The sequence below is a fragment of the Staurois parvus genome, unplaced genomic scaffold (genome assembly GCF_062004578.1).
Source record: "Staurois parvus isolate SC_StPar_1 unplaced genomic scaffold, SC_StPar_1.0 ptg000203l, whole genome shotgun sequence".
NCBI lineage: Eukaryota > Metazoa > Chordata > Amphibia > Anura > Ranidae > Staurois > Staurois parvus.
This window is the reverse complement of record NW_028317999.1, coordinates 1,398,485-1,417,897: the sequence shown is the minus strand read 5'-3', so window position 1 is coordinate 1,417,897 and position 19,413 is coordinate 1,398,485. Positions and strand designations below refer to the sequence as shown.

The following is a 19,413-nucleotide window of genomic DNA, read 5'->3' as shown; positions in this document are numbered from 1 at the left end:
GCTAATTGTCTCATACATAAATGTATGTACACATTATGCTGTTAAAACAAAATCTAGCAATTTTGTTTATGCAATGATGATGTTCTGTAAGGAGCATTTAAAATACTATGGGGTTTCAAATCTTACCTGGTATAAAGTATGTATAAACCACTCCATAAAAAGGGGGTATAGAGATCATAATCAAATCTTTAAGTATGGTCAGTTCTAGTCTAGTCTCTAGTGTTCTGCAGGCTACATTTTCTTTGCTATGCGTCTGAATCTATGTTTCATTAGATCTAGCAGAATGAATGGCTGATAGCATTCTCTTAATTCCTAGAACTGAGACACCACCTCTTTTCATTTGTGATAATTCCAGTGTTAATGTACTATCAACACTCATATAGCATAGGGTATGGTGTTCTTGGTTCTTGTAGACGTGTTTTCCTGCATGCAGTGATCGGAAAAGGTCCTGTGGCACCCAAGGTGATCATGACAATTCCCCCACCCCCCAACAAGCTAATACAACTGAAGCTTGTATGTTTGTGCATATATTGACTGGTGCAGTGCAAATATGGCAGCTCTAAGATTACCATGCTTTGGTCCACTGGAAACTGAACAAGATGGAGGGAGGTTGTGTGACATACTTAAATGATTGTGATTTATTCATAATCTGCATGGGAACAAACAGATGTCATTACATAATGATAACCAAAATCTATCCTTCCTTCTGGGAACTAAGGTGCTGTGACAAGGTCCTGTGGTACACACGGTGAAGATGCCAGACTGAATGTTTCTTTTTTTTTTCTTAACTTTCTTTTAGCATATGTATATCAACCCAACCCCAAATTAAAAAAATGAAAACACCAGTCATAGCACAGGTATGCCTCCAAAACAAAAAAAGGCTACACGATTCCTGCTCTTTATACTACTTCCAATATCTGATGGGTTCTCCCAGAAGACAAGCCAAATAAAAATGAGCTCCAAACAGTATAGGGAATCAGGGCACAATTAAGAGCACTTTACACCTTTGATTCAATCAACAGATGGAGAATTGTTCCAGACTTCAAAACACAATGTATTTGTGACAATTAAAACAATGTTATTGAATAGAAATTCAACTTCCCTGCTCTCTACTGTTCACCAAGCACTGCTTCCCTATATTTAATCCTATACTGACTTACTGAATATAGAATTTCTTTAAATACGTGATTAGGATTGCTATACCTGCCAAGAAAGATGTTTTTTCAATTAATTATCTTTTGTCTGTCTATATTAACCACTTTCCCACCGCCCTATAGTACAGCTACTGCTACAGGGCAGCACGGCTGCACAAAATTACGTAAATATACATGATTTGCATTCCCAGGTAGGGAATGGCGGCTAGGCATGTCAATAACTGGGCCCCGGTCGGAGATTCCCAGCCAGCACCTGGTGATCGCCGTGCAAAGCTAACAGGGGAGAGACCTGTGTGTAAACAGCACAGGTCTCATTTCTGCCAGCAAGGACATGCTGTTTTGTATTTCTCTGCACAGCACAGAAATACAAAACAGCATGTCTCCAAGGTAAAAGAGCACACAGCACACATAGTAAGACACGCGCAGACCACTGTTAACCTTTTGATCCCAAAAAGTTAACCCCTTCCTGCCCAGTGTCACTAGTACAGTGTCAGTGCTTTTTATTAGCACTGACCACAGTATTAGTGTCACTGGGGATGTCAGTGGCAGTTAGTTCTCACAGAGTGTCAGAATGCCCACCGCAGTCCTGCTATAAGTCGCTGATCACCGCCATTACTAGCATAAAAAATAAATAAACATTCCAGTATATATACTACCATTTGTAGATGCTATAACTTTCACGTGACGAATTAATTTACACGTATAGGGATTTTTTTTTATAGCCAAGACATGCAGCAAAATTCATTTTGGCCTAAATTTATGATGAAATTTGATTTTTACATTTTTTTTTATTGGACATGTTTAATAGCAAAAAAGTCAAAAACATATTTTTTTTTCTTCAAAATTATCTGTCTTTTTTGTTTATAGTGCAAAACATAAAACGCAGAGGTGATCAAATACCACCGAAAGAAAGCTCTATTTGTGGGAAAAAAATGGCATAAATTTCATTTATGTACAGCAATGCATAACTGCGCAATTGTCAGTTAAAGTAATGCAGCGCTGTATCTCAAACAACTGGCCTGGTCAGGAAGGGGGGTAAATCCTCTGGAGGGCAAGTGGTTAAGGCCAATCTCCAATTTATTTTGAATAAAGAAAATCTCTGTGACCAAGCCCAAAGAACTGATAAGGAATATATAGGCTTAAGTTTCTTTGGGTTTTCACTCTTTAACATTAACACATTGGTGAATAGGAGGCATTTTTTCATTTAAAGTTGAACTCCAGGCGAAAAGCTATATACACCATTGATATACTTACTGTATGAGTGAGAGTCTACTCAGTTCTGAGATTGAAATATCCCTAGAAGACAGCAAGGCTAGCCTGGAGACCTTACTTTCCTTTGCTGTAGTTAAGTAAAGAGAAACATCACCTAACAGTGGACGGTGAAGAAGCAGCAGCAGTTCACCCCTCATTCATTCCGCTCTCTCCTCCACTGAGCATGTTCCTTATCACCACATATCCAGACAGTATACCTGATTGGCTCCTAGTGCTTCCCCTCCCTATCCCACCTGAGCACTACCGAACCGGGAATTTCAAGCTGCTAATGCAAACTCAAATATAGGTACTTATTCTATCTGCAGTTAAGCCAAGAAGCTTCACATTATCCCCAGTTCTAATGCCAACTTTTTGGAATACTAGTGGTGTGGAAACACACATTACCCATCAGTAGAAGACTCTTTTGCTATGGAGATGCTAGACTTTATGTCTTGTGTGCTGTACTGGTATCTTCCAGAAGAGCAGGGCAAGTTATTTTTCAGCTTTGATAAAAATTAGCAAACTACCAGCTTAATTTAATTTTGAGTTATTCCCTGGTCTGTAGCTCCTATGAAAGAAGCATACTGTTTTTGTAATCCTTACAATCAGAAACCTTGCTCAACCCCCTGATCAATGTATACTACTATGCCATACTAGGTATACCTTCCCCCTGCCCCACACACAGTCCTTTGTGTGTCTTTAGCCTTGCAAACGCCTTATATCTAAAACCCCCCTCCCCAAGTTTCTTGTATCCTGCCAATGTCAAGATAAATTCTCCTAGTCAGACGTGGTAACTAGGCAACACAATTAATAGTGTGAAGGGGCCACCTTGTTGGCATAGCGATACAGTCTATGAAAATTTTCTCCATGATGAACTGCACTATCTGCAGCATGAAGTATGTATATTGCTGGCTACACATGCCATATAATTGCTGAAGCACAGCATTTTCCTTTGTAACACATTCTTTACATGCATGAAATAAGTACAACTGCTGTATATACCCAGTAATATATTTCTTCCAACATTTATCTTTTTTGACGCTGCTTTGATGAAAGATTAGAGCTCTGCCCTTGAATGATCACTACAATTAGTATATTTGAAACTCTCTTCAGCCAAAGCCACATACTATTGAATGGGAATGCTCATTAGAGCTTTTTCCCAAATCTATCATTTAGATTCATTTCAATTTTTATTATTATTATTATTATAATGTTATGATTGTTTTTTTCAAAATGTTCACTTTTTTTGGTGTGTTATTTCATATTATCACAATCATATTTAATATTCAAACGCATAAGATTTCCTTACAGTAGTTGTGTATATGCCAGTGTAATGAATATCCTTAGTGAACTGCTGAAATAAAATGATTTCTAGGATAAGCAACAGAAGAAGAATGTGCTGTTTTTTTCTGAAAGTCTATTAATATATAAACAGACTTGTACTGAGATAACAGGAGAAAGCACTGCATGTATATTGTATGTAATGAGCACATATGGCTGTTACAGTGAACATAATATAACTAGAATCCACATGCAGAAACTATCATGGTTTTTGTTTAGTGAGTACACTTTTTAAGTTTTAATGGCATTTTCTACCTAATTTTGACAGGTCTTTTCATATGTTAACAGATGTCTGTATGATATTTTCATGATGGCATTTTATATAAAGGTTTTGTATTGTCCATCTCTTGTGGCTGGGAATCAAACAACATCCATGTTGGCTGCTGTGGTTCAATTTATTACAGGATAAGCCACAGAGATACAGATGGTGATGTTTTTAGACCTTCCAATATAGATATTAGATATAGAGAGAGGAACAGAAAGCACAATCACTGTGCAGTGCTGCTCAGCAGGATGTAGAGTGGTGTGTTTAATTACCAATTATGGTTACCCCCTGTGTATATACAATACATTGACTAATACACTGAAAAGATTACATTCTGGTCTCATGCAAGTGTATAAAACCAATGAAAAAAGACTATAGATTCCCTTTTATTCTTACTGAGTTTTCATATTAAGGTGGAGCAACAGACAAATTATTTTTTTTATCTGTCAAATTGCCACAGTGAGAGTGGAAGAGCACCTACCTTGAAACAAATGTGTAGGCTCTGTCTTTGATGACATCTGTTTGAAAATGACAGTTGCCTGGCCGTATCTAGCTTTCTACATTTGCAGTCACTGACCCAGAACAAGCATATAGTAACTGAAATCAAAGCAAAGTCAAGGCTTTTTATCTTCCTACTTGTTGTGGGCCACTAACTCAAAGGCACATTGATGCCAGGAGATCACCATAACAGTCCTTTGAATTATGCAGAACACGGTAAGCAATGGCACTTTACATATTTCTTTAATGACAGGAAATCTGAGATGACATTGCTGATTATCTTCTGAAAATGCTAACTGTTGGCGAGTCTCTAAATTCAGCATTTTCTGACTTAACCCGGGTCAAGTATGCAGCCAGTGATGTGACAGTGTAATCAGAATTGCTGATCTGCATTCTTGTTCTAGGTCAGGGAATCAAAAATAATTCAAGCCACTGAATCTTCATGACAGCCAGGTAAGTAGTATTTTTCAGGGAGAAGTCATCAATAGCAGCCCCTGTATTTCTCTTTATGCAGGTTTCTTTTTAAAACACTTCTATGATGTTTTGCTGAATGAGAAGCTGCGATAAACACTGCAAAATCAGTTCTAAAACTGTGTATGCAAAACAGATTCTGAATGATATAATAAAGTTTAACATGTATTTCTGTGCACTTTCAGCTAGTTGAAAAGCTGCTGGCATGTACAATTTACAGGGGATGCTGGCCCTCATTCACCTTTAGTTGCTGACATTACCTACAAAACTGTTTAATTGGATTTCTTAATTTTAGAGTTGCACTAGGAACAATAGTCAGGGCTGTTCAGAGTGCTAATTGAAAAGCACTTCAGAAATAAAAGTAAAAAAAAAAATCCTCGGAGTGAGAAAGGCAGCTTTCGAAGCTATGCAATGCATGGTAACAGCTCAGGCAGAAGAGGTTTACATAAGGACATTTTTCTACACTCATCCTATTTTAAAACCTTTCAGCTATAATTTTCCTGAGAGGACATGCTGTGAAAGTGAGGTTATTTGAAAATAATGGTATCCAGTACCCTAGATTCTTTACACTTGGTGCATATTTACTGTATCTCCTACTTGTACAAAAGTCATCCGTGTTGTCTCTGTTGATCATTGACAAGCCTATATTCATATTTCTTAAGGTGTTACTAAACCCAGGACCCTGAATTCACTATATCTGGTCTCCCACAGTACACAGAACTTGAAAATGCTATTATTTTAGTAAATATAAATGGCTAAATACCTTTTCTCATCAGCAGTTAGAGAAGTCTTCTGACTTCTATCAGTGTCCAGCAGAACACTTAAAGCACTTAAAGCTTGTAGGAGGAGTTTTCATTGTCCCCTGATTGCCCTATGAGACTGCAGGACCCCTGACTCTCTGTCTGGACAGTGCTGATTGGCCCTGTGCCGATCACATGCACTCTCCAAAGAAAAAAACTCTCTAGCAATACACACCAAAATCAGCATGTGCAGCTTGCCCCCAACGCTCTGTTCTATAAGCAGATGAATTGGGGACATTAGAAGAAGGGTAGGATCAGAGAAGGCAGGATCAAACATCCTTTTTATACAATGCAGAGGATTAACCCCTTAGGTTCCACAGCGAGTATAACAAGCATGCTTTACTGCATATACAGACTGATTTTACTGTTGTGTGTTTAGTAACACTTTAAATATTATACCACTGGTCCCCTGTTCATCAGTGGAATTGAGTGGGTAAAGGGTATGATGTACCTTTTACCCGCTTACACTTTTATTTAATAAGGCAGGAAATAATATGTTAAAGCCAATAACCACTACACTAAAATGTTACATGCTAAAATCTGATTGGCCATGGGCGGGAGCTAGCAAAACTGGCAAAGAGCCCTAGAAATAGTGCCCTTGTTATTTTTCTTCACCAATTCAGAGGCTCGTGCAACTATTCATACTAAATAGAGCATATTGTACCCCACAAAAACTGTTTCATTTCCATTGCAAGGTTACCTCAAATTGCCCCATGAATCCAGGTGCTCCGGCTGACCTGCCCCACATGCTGTGGAGATACCCAAAGCTGTATTGCTATTGGTGGAGAGTTATGGGCACTATTAATAAAATCTACTATTGTCCTTCTTTGTATGTTGGGGGTGCTACATGAGGAGGCTAGATTCCTGAGCTTGGACTGAAAATTGAAAGCCTTGAAGTTGATATCCTCCAATCCTCCTACTTTTGAGGAATAGAGACACAAAATCAATACCACTCTGCCCAAGGAAAAAAAAAATAGCTTCCAGCATAGGAGATGTCCAAATAAATATAGTAAACTGTGGGTTCTTGGTTATCAATGCCAGGACTGGCACCAACTGCTCTTATCAAGCAGCAACTGTTCCAATAAAAAAAAACACCACCAGAGTCTTTCAGAACTAGTAACAAAGAACTTTTTAATGATATAATGTTCATGACCAAACCAGGCGCATGTTATGATCGTATAAATCCAAGCTACTTAATATACAAGCCTTGATATGGGTATTAGTTGATGTTCATTTTCAAGAAGTAAATGCCATACTGAGCTCATTCAAGAGCTCTGTGGATAGGTTTTATCTAATAAAGTTTGTATGACAAATAGAGAAGGATATTGTCTGGGATCAAATTTACAACTACAATAATATGTGGCAGACCATGTTGCTCTGTACCATATGATTTAATGAAGTTGCAATATTCAGCATTGTACCCTTGATACCCAGGGGTAACAGACTAGAAATGTTAACTGTATATTGTAGGTGTTTAATGACAAAATCCAATAAAAAAAAGTATTTGCAAAAAATATCTGGCGGGTGCGGGTAATTACACATCAGAGCATTTGCATTGTGTTATTAAATGAGGCCTTGCTCTATGTCTGAAAAGCTATTTGAACTACTGAAATCATGTAAGCTCTAAACTACTCCAGAGATTTTTTGTTCAGTAGCTTAAGAATAATCCTTTGTTGACAGGTGTCTCATTCATACCAGGAGGCCAACGAGAGGCTGACCTCAAGCTAGTGAAAGATAAAAATACACAAGGCCACACATAGGCCTTACTTATTTATTAGATTTTCTATAGTAAGAAAGAGTAAGAACCTCAGCAAGGTTCTCATTATGGTCTGTTTTCCTTTGCTTTCTGTTTCCGAAACATGGCAGGAATAAAGTGGAAATGTTCTCAGTGTGAGAAGAAAGTCCTCCTACTACATTTGTCACAAGAACATTTGTCCCAGTTGGAAGATTTCCCCTCACTTTCCAGTGACAACTCTAAAATCTAGGATTTTTATTTTGTGTTAAGTGACAATGGTCATCAGGATAAGTGGTAAGAGGCAATCTCTCCATAGTGGGTACAAGTACTGATGAAAATCTGACCATACAACCAGCCATTTCATCTTCTATTCTGTCATTTTCTACTAGAAAACATGTTTTTGCTGCAGCTCTACCTTAAATTAGCTAAATGATATTGTAAAAATGACCAGTCAAATGTAATACACCATACTATACACATGCCTGTATAAGGAGCTGTTCCTCTCTCTGGATGTAACTGTTTCTTGATATTGGGGCTAAAAGCAGGTTTTCAATTTCAATGAAAGGCACATAGTTCTTTGGCTTATAGTTTTCTACAGGCTTCAAAAGTAGTCTGAACTATTTTTGTTGAAAGTTCTCAAACATTTCAAAGCTGAGCAGATTATGGGCTGAATATTAATTGATTCAACTGGATCTCCTGCATGACCACCTGGCATAGCCATAATAGCGAGATATTGGTCCTTAAGGTGGATTCTTCCTTTGTTTTATATTTTGGTGAATTCCTTTTCTGGTCACTTGTTAGGGCCACAAAATTTATGAAATGGCTTTATGAGATTGGTAGTCCTGCACCCACTTTAACTTTATTTCATGTAGCTTATCATTTCAAATGGTTGTGGACGGTTTCTGCATTTCACTTTTTTTCTCTTTCAGGTTACTCTACTTAACTTTTACTAGTGAAGAAACTATAAAAAGGGGGGTGGCGGTTTTTGGGGAGAATTGACAGCAGCTGTCAAAGGTGTTGGTGACATTCTTTTCAGCAGGATTTAAGTATGAAATCCCTGTTTGATATTATCTTTAAATGGTTTGTCTCTAGGTGTTCCTGTCAGCGGTTGGATCTTCAGTCAAGCCTCCTTCATAGTTAACCTTTGTTCTTTTTACAGGTTGGTGGGTGAGTGTTGTTGCTTGTACAATCCCATGGAGACTCCTCTGCTTGCAGCAAGATGTGTAAAACTCAATTATAGTGGTGTTAGGGATTGCAGCTCTCCAGAAGACAGAAACTCCAGAAGACATAAGGCAATGGAAGCTTCATTTGAGAAGTACATTCATTCTGCATCAGCATTCAAAATCTTCCTACATGAACACTGTCTGGTTTAGCATCATGAGCAAGTTTACTGCATCCTAGTTCAGCTCTCAGACAGAACTGATGATGCTGATTCGCTGTCCAATAAAAAGAATGTAGGTGGAATAGTTATAGAGGAAGCTACATTGCTGAACCAAGAAGAGGATTTTCTTATTCAGGAACTACACATCACCCATCTGTCTGCAGTGTGCAAAATATGTGCAAATCACAAGTTTGGCTCTACAGAATTACAAATCCTTTCACAGGTAAAATTGTAAACATACTGTGTATGTACTTCAACTCTCTAGGCTAGCAGTTTACCTGGGGTTTTATTGTAAATATGCCCTTATGATCTACAACAACGCTATATACATATAACTCAGAAACATATCTGATAAATAAGAGTTACGCTGTAAATATGTGTTTATTTTTTGAAACGCATGTCCATATAGTGCCATTGTCCTCAGGACCATCTTTTGATAAGGAGACATTTGACTCTGATTTCATCTAAAAGTCTTGAATAAATTAACAAAAATGATATTTGCCTCTTCTATATTAGTCTCTTCTACTTCCCTCTTAAGTAATCATTAGGTTCCCAGTTGTAGAAGATATTCTGGATGCTACAGTATCAGTAAACAAAGCACTCATAGCAATGTTATCCTTAAAAGGTTACAATTAAAAAAATGATTTAATTATAATTGGAATGTCCCTGTGCACACAACCCAGCCCTCTGAACTATCCTCACATGCTCCACATACAATTGTGCCTCGTACAAGCCTGCAGTCATGTTTATTATAAACCGTTTTACTTCAAACGATTCATTTTCTGCTTGGTGATTCTCTTTGTCTTCCATTTAAATTGTTTACTCATCATGCTATTAAACCTGACAATTTATGCTTGACTAGAATTACAATGCTTCAACAGAAAACCACAAGGATGTTATTTTGATATTGTTCGTCAACATGCTACGTTACCCCACGTTACAAAGAATAGAAATAAAAACATATTCAAATTGAACTCGAGAAATGGATCAGCGTGAATAATTATTCAGGCTCAATAATGTGAAACTTGTTGACTACTGTGCAGCCCTATCCTAGATCAATGTAGAGAAGAAAACGCAGGATTTAAAAACAATGTATAACTCCAGCCTTGCATTTAAACTGAATGTATGGACAAAGCACAACTCCTATAACAGAAACGTTTTATTGTTTTTCAGAAAAACATCAATCACTTGATTTCAGCCCTCAGGGCTCATTCACCAGAATGTGGTGCGGGAAAGCCGTATCCCATGCACATTTCCAGCACCATGTTCAAAATGCACAGGGCGTGCGATCTTCTGTGGGTGTCAATGTATTCCTAATGACACTCCAAATGCAGATTGCAATACAGTACCATGCCGTCTTGTGCAGTGTGTTTCTGAAAATAGTGCATGCACTAGATTTGGTGCAATCCAGAATGATTTCAGCCCATTCATATGAATGGGCTGAAAACTGTACCACATTGAATCACACAGGAAGGTATATTAAAAGTTTTAACTTTTGACGTTGGTGTTGGGAGTTTAGCCCCTGCCAGGTCATTATTGCTGACTTCACCCCCACTAGAGAGACTCCTTTATATTTGTTCTTTTTCCCACAGTTATCAGAACTGGAAGTGAGGAAAAATTCAAAATTCTGAGTTGGAATTTTGGAGTAAAGGAAATATCCTCCAATGGCAACAAATGGCAAATGTGTATGGGGACTTTCCTAACTTTAAAGAGATATCATTTCACTTATTGCTGACTACAGAATAGGAAGTGAAGGAAAAGTTCTCCAATATGACATAGCAAAAAAATTACGTGTTTAAACCATTCCCCATTCTATCCAAATGTCTTCCTGTTACGGTGTTAGGTATACTTTAAACTTTATACTGGTATAGGAAGCAGTGTTACTAGTGGTGCCTGGATGTTATCTTCCTGGGATTACAAAAATACATCCCCCATCCTCTCTTTTTGACACTCACATGACTGAAAATGCCCCATGCTCTGGACTGTGCTGTCAATCAATAAAGGAGACGTGTGGCACTAGGCATTACTGAGCTTGTGCTGATGTTGGTACATAACAATTTAAACATTGTTAGGACATCCCTTCTGCACTCCAGCAGGGATGTGCAGGATGGATGGATAGATGAAAACACTGAAAGCACATTTTAGCATTGTTACCCACCTAAACTAAGTTAAAGAATTATCCCAATGTTCAATCTTTGTGTGGTAGAAGTAAGATATGCATTGTTGGAACCAAGACATGTTGAATGCTGTAGAGTACTAAAGACAGAGGTAGAATAGATAGACTCCCATTGCAGTAGAGCATGAAAATATCCTTCTGGACAAAATGTAAACTTAAGAAAAAAGCATGCACACATCAGGAAAAAAATAATGAACATTAAATACAAAGTAAATTGTTCTAGAGTCTTGTCACTTAATTTTTTAAATATACATTCATGTTACAGTGCCTTTTAATTTCATATATTCATTGTATAGCAGAATAGAAGGATGTTTAGATGAAAACCTGGTACCTTACAAATATAAAAAATACTCTACCTATCTAGGGAGTCCATACATCCTTGAGTGTATAGTAAGGCAATACTACAAAACCAAGCTTGCCTTATGATCCATATCACTAAATGATAAATATTGCTAAACTCTCATTTAATCCCTTCTTGTTCTATTGTTAGGCTCACAGGCTATATTAGGCATAGGTTATATTCCTGTCCACATTTACTTAAAGTGACACTAAATGATATCCTTATTTTCCATAAATATTCTATACACATCCACTACTTAAAAGAGAAGTATGGCCAAAGCTTTTCCTTTGACCCAGAGTGATAGGAAGCTATTGATGACAAAGCAGAGCCGCCTCAAGATTGACAGATGACTCCACCCTGCAGCACGCAGCTAAGAGCCTAAGCCAGCTGCTTCTGCCCCTCTCGAGCACGGTGCTCCAGTAAATGCTGAAGGAACAGAGTGGAAGTTCCTGATTGAGAGTCACTGCTTGGGACCATATTTGGTCTACCACCAAGGGGTCGTCGCAGAATATTGTGGCTTTGGGGACCAACTACAAAGTCTTAACCCGTTGGTACTTAATACCAGCGAGAATAGCTAAATATACCCCTAACTATTCTTCCGCATGCTTCAGAGGTTGCGTAGACCCAGGCACTTTCTTCCATACATGGTGGGAATGCCCAATCGCTAGGATCTTCTGGACAGAAATATTCAAAATGCTCTCCTTATTAAGTACGAAAAACCTCCATCCTAACCCGCTAATAGCGTTGCTTAACCTACGACCACCCGAAGTCACGAAACTACAATTTAAGCTTCTATTACAGGTTACTACAGCTGCCAAACAGGTCATTGCCAAATCATGGAAGTCTACGTCGCTTAACATTACCGCGGTCCGAAACAAAGTAACCCAGGCGATGATCCATGCTAAAGTAGAAGCCACAATCTTACATACTATCCCCAAATTTAGGATGATTTGGGACCCATGGGTAGAACATTTTCTACCCTCTAACTTTGTTGAAACTCTTCTCACCCCATAACCAACACTCCTAACTATTCTGGTACCCTCCCCTTTACTCCAGCAGCTCCCTTTTCTTCCTTTTTTTTTTTTTTTCATTTGCAGAGTCGCATACCTTCCCCCTGTCTTTTCCCACCTTTACATTCCCTACCTAAGGTGTCCGTTTGTGAACCAGCGGTAATAGATCGCTGCTCAGTTCTCTGGCATTCTCGGAGAACACAGTTTTCCTGTGAATGCAGTTTATGAAGCAGTTCTCCGAACGAAGGGAGAACGGTCTCCAAACGCTGGAGAACGGTCTACAAGCTCTGAAAAACGGCTCATTTTACTATAATCTCTCGAGATTATAGTAAAAGATCAGTTTACTAAACAGAGGTAAATTATCTCTGCTTAGTTTTCGGTCCCTCTGATTCTCCAGCTCTGGGCTGGAGAATCAGGAGGGAGAACACAGATCTCCAGAGAAGGGCTGACATGATCTCCTGAGTGTTATAAACTGTGAATGACCAGAGAATAGCTGAGATCTGTTGAATCGCAGCTATTCTCTGTGTCATAAAAGGACACCTAAGTTTGTTAACCAGTTCTTACCTGTTACCGTTCTGATGTTTACGGTTAATACTGTATTCCCAAGAAAATTCACTGTATAAGTATTGTATATTGTATACTTTATTTGTTTTATCTATGTTACCCCTCCCTACGAACAAAATAAAAATTTTGAACGAGAGTCACTGCTTGGAGCTGACTGAGAACTGAGCAATCAGTATTCATGTGATCGCTCAATTCTTGGACTTAGAGCCCATGTTGGACAGCTGCAGCATGGAGTGGATTATGTTTTTTTTTTAAGTCCCATACTCCTTTAATGGACCTGTAAACTATTTTTCATTAAATAATTTCTTACTGTGTCTTTCTGCCTCCTTGTGAGCTCTCTTTTTCCCTCTCGCTTCCTTCTGTTTGGAATGAGCTCTGCACGTTAATTGCGGTCATCTGCACTGCTCTATGCACACTATACACCCCATATTCCATAGGCCCTAGTCCATCTCAGGAGCAATTAAAAGAGGGTGGCTATGTTCCTACATACAGTATGACCATGGGGAACAAATATAGCCACCCTCTAACAGGAAGTCAGATCACAGCAGCAAAAAAAAGAAATACATTTGGAGATCTGGACAAGGCTGACAGCAATGGAAAGTACTTTTTAAATATAGGAATACATACATGAATAGAGTTTTTTATTTTTAAACTCCAAACACCAGATATGAATTTTGTGAATGGCCAAGTGTAAAGAAGATACAACACCAGTTCAATGTCTACATGCAATGCTGAGGTTGCAGACTTGTAGCAGAAGTTGTACTATCCAGTTAAACTAAAAGGACTCATTTTAAAGCTTTTTTTTTTATACAAATCTGAGATTCAATTACTACACTGCAGAGGAAACCACTTAAAGTGGTTGTAAAGGCTCAAGGTTTTTTACCTTCATGCATTCTATGCATGAAGGTCAAAAATCTTTTGTGTGCAGCAGACTCCCCAGACCTCCTAATACTTACCTGATCCCCATCGCGATCCAGCGATGTGCATAACAGCCTTGGCTCTCCGCTGACTCTCCCTCCTCATTGGCTGAGACAGCAGCAGGAGCTATTGACTTCTGCTGTTGTCCATCACAGCCAGTGAGCCAATGAGGAAAGAGAGGGGGTGGGGCCAAGCTACAGCTCTGTGTGTGAATAGACACACGGAGCAGCGACTTAGGAATGTGCCTGCTCGGGTGCCCCCAGAGCAAGCTGCTTGCTCTGGGGGCACTTGGCTGGAGGGAGGGGCCAGAAGCATTGGCAGGGAGCCGAGAAGAGAAGGACTGCTCTTTGCAAAACCATTACACAGAGCAGGTAAATATGACATGCTTGTTATTTTTTTTAAATTGCCTTTAATATCACTTTAAAGCTCAAAAAGTATGAAAATGCTTGTACCTGGAATCAGGCTTCAGCCTACAATTCCATAAAGGGGCTTTCTGTGTTCAAGCAGTTTTTATCTGTATATATTGTTCAATCCTATGTTGGGTTTTATATAGAGCCTATTTTATTGTTACAACACTAAGCAGGGAGTAAAGGATAAACTTAACACTATTAAATAAAAATATGTGCCAATTCCAATAAAACTACTGCTGGCACATAAGCAATCCAAAATGTAGCTAGTGGTAGGTTGGTCAGTACATTTATCTAAACAAAATTTACTTTAAACTGGAAAAAAAATTAACAGCCCTGATGAATAATAAGGCACAGGTGGTTTCTGTTCAAGGGTCAAATGGGGTAAAATTCAGGAATGATGAGAGGATTACAAAAAAATAAAATAATGTTTTGATCTGATTGCACGGGGGGTAAAAATAAAGACACTAAGATGAAAACAAAATAGTGCCATGAATTACATATGGGGTTTCTGATGGGCTTGATTTTACGTCAAAACTCACCATCTCAAAACCACTTCTTTTCATCCGCCTGCAGGACTTGAGGTAAGTGCGTATACGTTTTCTGGCACGCTCTTGGTACTCAGGAAATTGTCGCCTGCATGAGTCAATGATTGCCTGGATCTTTTCTTTGGGCTGCTTAGAGATAGGGACCATTCGGTCCAAGTTTTCATCTACAAACAGCCTGACAAACATCTGTTGGTAAGAGAGAGACAGAGGAGAAGGGATTGGAGGGGCTGCTCTTGTCTCTCATCTTACTACCACACCTTCCACAGAGACAGGAGTAAAGACTTTCCATGAAAACAATAATGTATATACAGAGATTCATCATTCTAGACCAAGAACACTTCCTGGTGGAAATAATAATGGGATACACCAGCAGACAATAACGTAATAATGATGCAAAGAAAAAGGAATCCCAAAAAAGCATACTTTGGCAACTTTTTGTAATGTGCTCTGCATCGAGTTTATACTCCTAAATCAAACCATTGGCACAGACATTCACAGAGAATAAAGCACACAACACAAATATGACTGCAACACAGGAAACAAAAACATTGTGCACATTTCTCTAAGGCAAAAGGGTAAAAGAAAGTATAAAACTAAAAACAGCAACTAATTAAAGCTTGCACACACTGGGACCTTACTTTATCCCAGGCCTGGGATAGTAGGATGAAAGTTATTATGTGGCAGTGATAGTAATCAGGTAGGGGTGCTAGTGCTAACTTATTTACCACCTAACTCCAGTTTTTTTTTTTTGTTTTGCATAGAGCAGAAAAGAATTAAACTTTCTGTCAGGTTTTTTTTTTCTGTGTTTGTTTTTTGTTGTCTGTGACATCATTGGGAAAATATTCCTGTCCCTCTAACACCCATACAAGAAATGGGGGGGCATTACTCAGACAGAGAAGTGCAGACATCAAGAAAAACATCCTTGGAGGATAGAACACTTCCTTACACCATAAAGGTCCTATTTTGTCTTTATCTCCACTGGAGAGATTTTACATCTCTTCCTGTCCTTGAAGAAAGCAAGGGGACATCCCTCAAATAGGAACACAAATACCAATAAAATACAAAAAGAGGTTTTAACCCTTCCTTGTTCTATCCAAAATGATATAAAAGGTTTTGGCTTGAAGTGGGACTTAATCCTACACCTGCATAATACTGGATAATGTTATATCAACAGATTTTAAAATACATGTTCATATTTCACACCTATAACTGTTTAACTCTGGCTAATGTTAAATAATCAGCTTTAAAAATGCACATCCATAAGTAGTTTGCTGATAATTTAGAGTGAACATGTGCACTAAAGAATTTACAGATTCTGAACAAGCAGTTAAAGCACTTTCAGATAAACTCTCACAACCCTCTGTATCTATAAGCAGTATGGAGAAATTAATTGAAAGTTCACAATACAGGCACTGTATATTTCTATGAGCGCAAAATCTTGGCAGGATGCCAGCCCTCTAATGTAAACACAATGCAGGTGTTTCAAAGCTGTTAGAAAAGGACTGGAACCTTACTCTTTGTTGCAAACTTTGGGGATCTTTGAACATTAATAACTTTACATTAAAAGCACCCAGAGAGGTAAAAAATTGTTTGCTTGCTTGTTTTAAAGCTCTTCTACTCTACTGCTTGTTAAGAATATGTAAATCATTTAATGTCCATAATCTGGGTACAGGTGTACTTTATGTGCAGCACTCAAAGGGACACTGGTTCTGTACCTGTTTGTAATTCTCACACACCCCATGTTTACTGCCATTATAAAGCCCTATAATTTTCTAAAGGGCCAAATATACTGTTAATTTTAATGTTTATGTCGAGTACAGATTAGAGGTTTTCATTCAAATTATTTGCAGAGCAAATGCCATACATATTTAATCTGTAGGTGTTAAAAACATGGATTCAAAACAAAGCTCTTTTTTTTTTAAATCGACACTTTGGCTCCAAAGCATTTGCTGTGCATTAAGGTTCTATGCATACTGTTATTTTCATCTGAAGGCAATTTTCACTGTGCAGCTGCTCTTCCTGCTTAGCACATCACTGTAAAAGAAAGACCTCAACTCACATGCAACAGATTATATCAATCTAAACTTCTGCCATTGATTTGCTGTCTGTATACTGAGTCTTTTCTGTTCACCTAAGTGCTTCTAACAAGTTACCAAACTTAGGTTCAGCAAAACTTGCAGTCAATATTTTGAAATGCAGGGCGTGTTTTCTGGCACACAATTGTCATATACCAGCGCACTTGTTTTCACTAACCTGTACCTTATTTAACAGGGGATAACAAAACTTTGAAACATGTAACTGAAATAAGATCTACTATTTTGACTACAACTACAACCTGTATTTTTTTTCTGCTTGAAATGTCTTGAGACCTAAATACAGAAATATATATTTTACATGCAAACAAGAAGCATAACTAAATCAAAAAGTGAAAAAAATGAACAAACAAAAAAAAAAAGTGGAAAATTGCCATTTTACATTATAATCCCTGGCTTGTTTGATAGCAAAGCAAACCAAGATAATCACTGTACTAAATGAAAAAACGGAAAGCAGCATTAAAACAACAAATGAACTACCATGTATTTAAATGTGAAAGTTTTAATTTTAAAACATTTTCCTTCACATTTACCCATTGACATGGGAGTGATTATAGCTCAGTCACTTTGAATCCTTACATTAAAAGCTTTCAAGCGTTCTGCTTCCACGCCATCTGCTTCAGTTGCCTTCTCTACATCCTCATGGTCATCGTGGTCATCTTCATCATCATCCCCCCGGTTCAAAGACAGATCTTCACCGCAACCACCTACACTTTCATTTTTACCAGAGTCATAGCTGGAGTAGCTATGTGCTGGAGACTGAGAGAAAAAAAGAAGAAGAAAGATTAGTTTATCATTGTCACCTACCAATTCAGGATAGTTCCTTACGATACGATTAATCAGAGGAAGAGTCCAGACAAATTTTAAATGTCAAGCAAAATGTTTAAATAAACACTATTATGTGTTTGAGGGATCTGGCAGCCCTCTTCAACATATTTGTGTTCTGTTGCATACAGCTGATATAGATGGTATTGGTTTGCCTGTTTTTGCCACTAATGTGAACCTGCTTAGAAAGGGAAATTCAATAGTTGAATTAAAACACCAGTCCATCCAGTTCAACCTGAGGTTGTATGTGACTACTATTTTCCGTACATTGTGCTTACTAAGAAACACATCTAAAAGTTTCTTAAATGTACCTACACTTCCCACCGACAATGCCCATTATGGAAGGGAGTTCCACATCTTCATCTCTCCAACAGAAAAGAACCGCTTAAGCAGTTTGAGATTCACCTGTTTCTCATTCAACTTCATTGTGTGGTCATGTGTCTTTTTAGAGACTTTTGGTTAGATAGTTCCCTCCCAATTCTAGAGTCTCCATTCAAAGATTTGTATATTGTGATCAGGGGCGGACTGACAACTCATGGGACCACCGGGCAATAGGGGATCATGGGGCCCCTGTGTCCTTGCCCAAACTCAAAAAAGCCTATAAAAAAAGATACCAGGGGCATCTCATGGGGCCCCCTACTGACCCTGGGCCCTCGGGCAGTGCCCGAGTTTCCAAATGGTCAGTCCGCCCCTGATTGTGATCATATCCCTTCCTAAGCATCTTTTCTACAAGGAGAATACGTTTAATGTCATTGATCATAGCTGAGGTCCTTCAGCCCCCTTATTAGCTTTGTTACGCTTCTCTGGACTCTCGCTAGTGTAAGCACATGCTTCATGAGAATTGGTGACCAGAACTGGATAGCATTATCTAGATGTGGCCAAACCAACGTTTTGCAATGTGGTGGAATTATGCTTTTATACATACAGATAAGCCTGGGCCTGGGGCATTAGATCACTGCCTTTTTTGGCTAGATTGTGAAGGTGTCACCTTATATCTACGGACACCCTTTTAAGTAACACATTAGACATGTTCAAAAGTATTTTAAAACTACTATGCCATGCATGGGTGTAGTTCCACACATACTTTAGATGAGACCAGTGCTATCTTCCTGATAATTAAAAAAAAAAAAAGTCCTCCCAAATATGATTTATAGGTGGAGCATGTTTAACTGAGAGAAACTGTAGTTTTGTGCATGTCTTAGATACTCCAATAGCAAGCCTTCCTTGCCATACTTCTTAGCTCTCTTTCTGTCCACTTTGAATGTTCCACCTACAATTACAGCCAATGCTTTCCTAAATCTATATAAAAAACAGACCAAATATTATAGTTAATCTGGTTGAAAGAAGACACAAGTTCATCCAGTTCAACCAACTGAGAAAAAAAAGAGACACACACAAATAGAAACCCTCCATATACGCTATCCTGTACCCACAGTTGGTCCAGAGGAAGGCAAAAAAAAAACCCAATAGCATGGCATGGTCCAATTTTCTCCAGCAGAGGAAAATACATTTCTTCCCAATCTCCCAGGAGGCAATTGGTTATTCCGTGGATCAACTTCACCAGTCTTTATTAATTGGGTAATATGTAATATATATTTTGAGCAAAGGACACGTTGTTTGGGGGAGGAGGGGATAT

The 19,413-nt window shown here is 38.4% G+C and overlaps 1 protein-coding gene across 3 annotated transcripts in view; it reads right to left on the bottom strand.

Annotated features, from left to right (window-relative positions):
• NOL4 (nucleolar protein 4) overlaps positions 1 to 19,413 on the bottom strand; it is a 398,683-nt gene that overhangs the window by 40,601 nt on the left and 338,669 nt on the right. For 2 of the 3 annotated variants that reach the window (XM_089678348.1, XM_089678350.1), the window contains exons 7-8: positions 17,532 to 17,711; positions 14,854 to 15,045 (exon numbers count right to left, since the gene is read on the bottom strand). In XM_089678348.1, coding sequence (XP_089534474.1) covers positions 14,854 to 15,045; positions 17,532 to 17,711 — 372 coding nt within the window. The remainder of the gene's footprint in view (positions 1 to 14,853; positions 15,046 to 17,531; positions 17,712 to 19,413) is intronic. The other variant, XM_089678349.1, reaches the window with a different exon arrangement.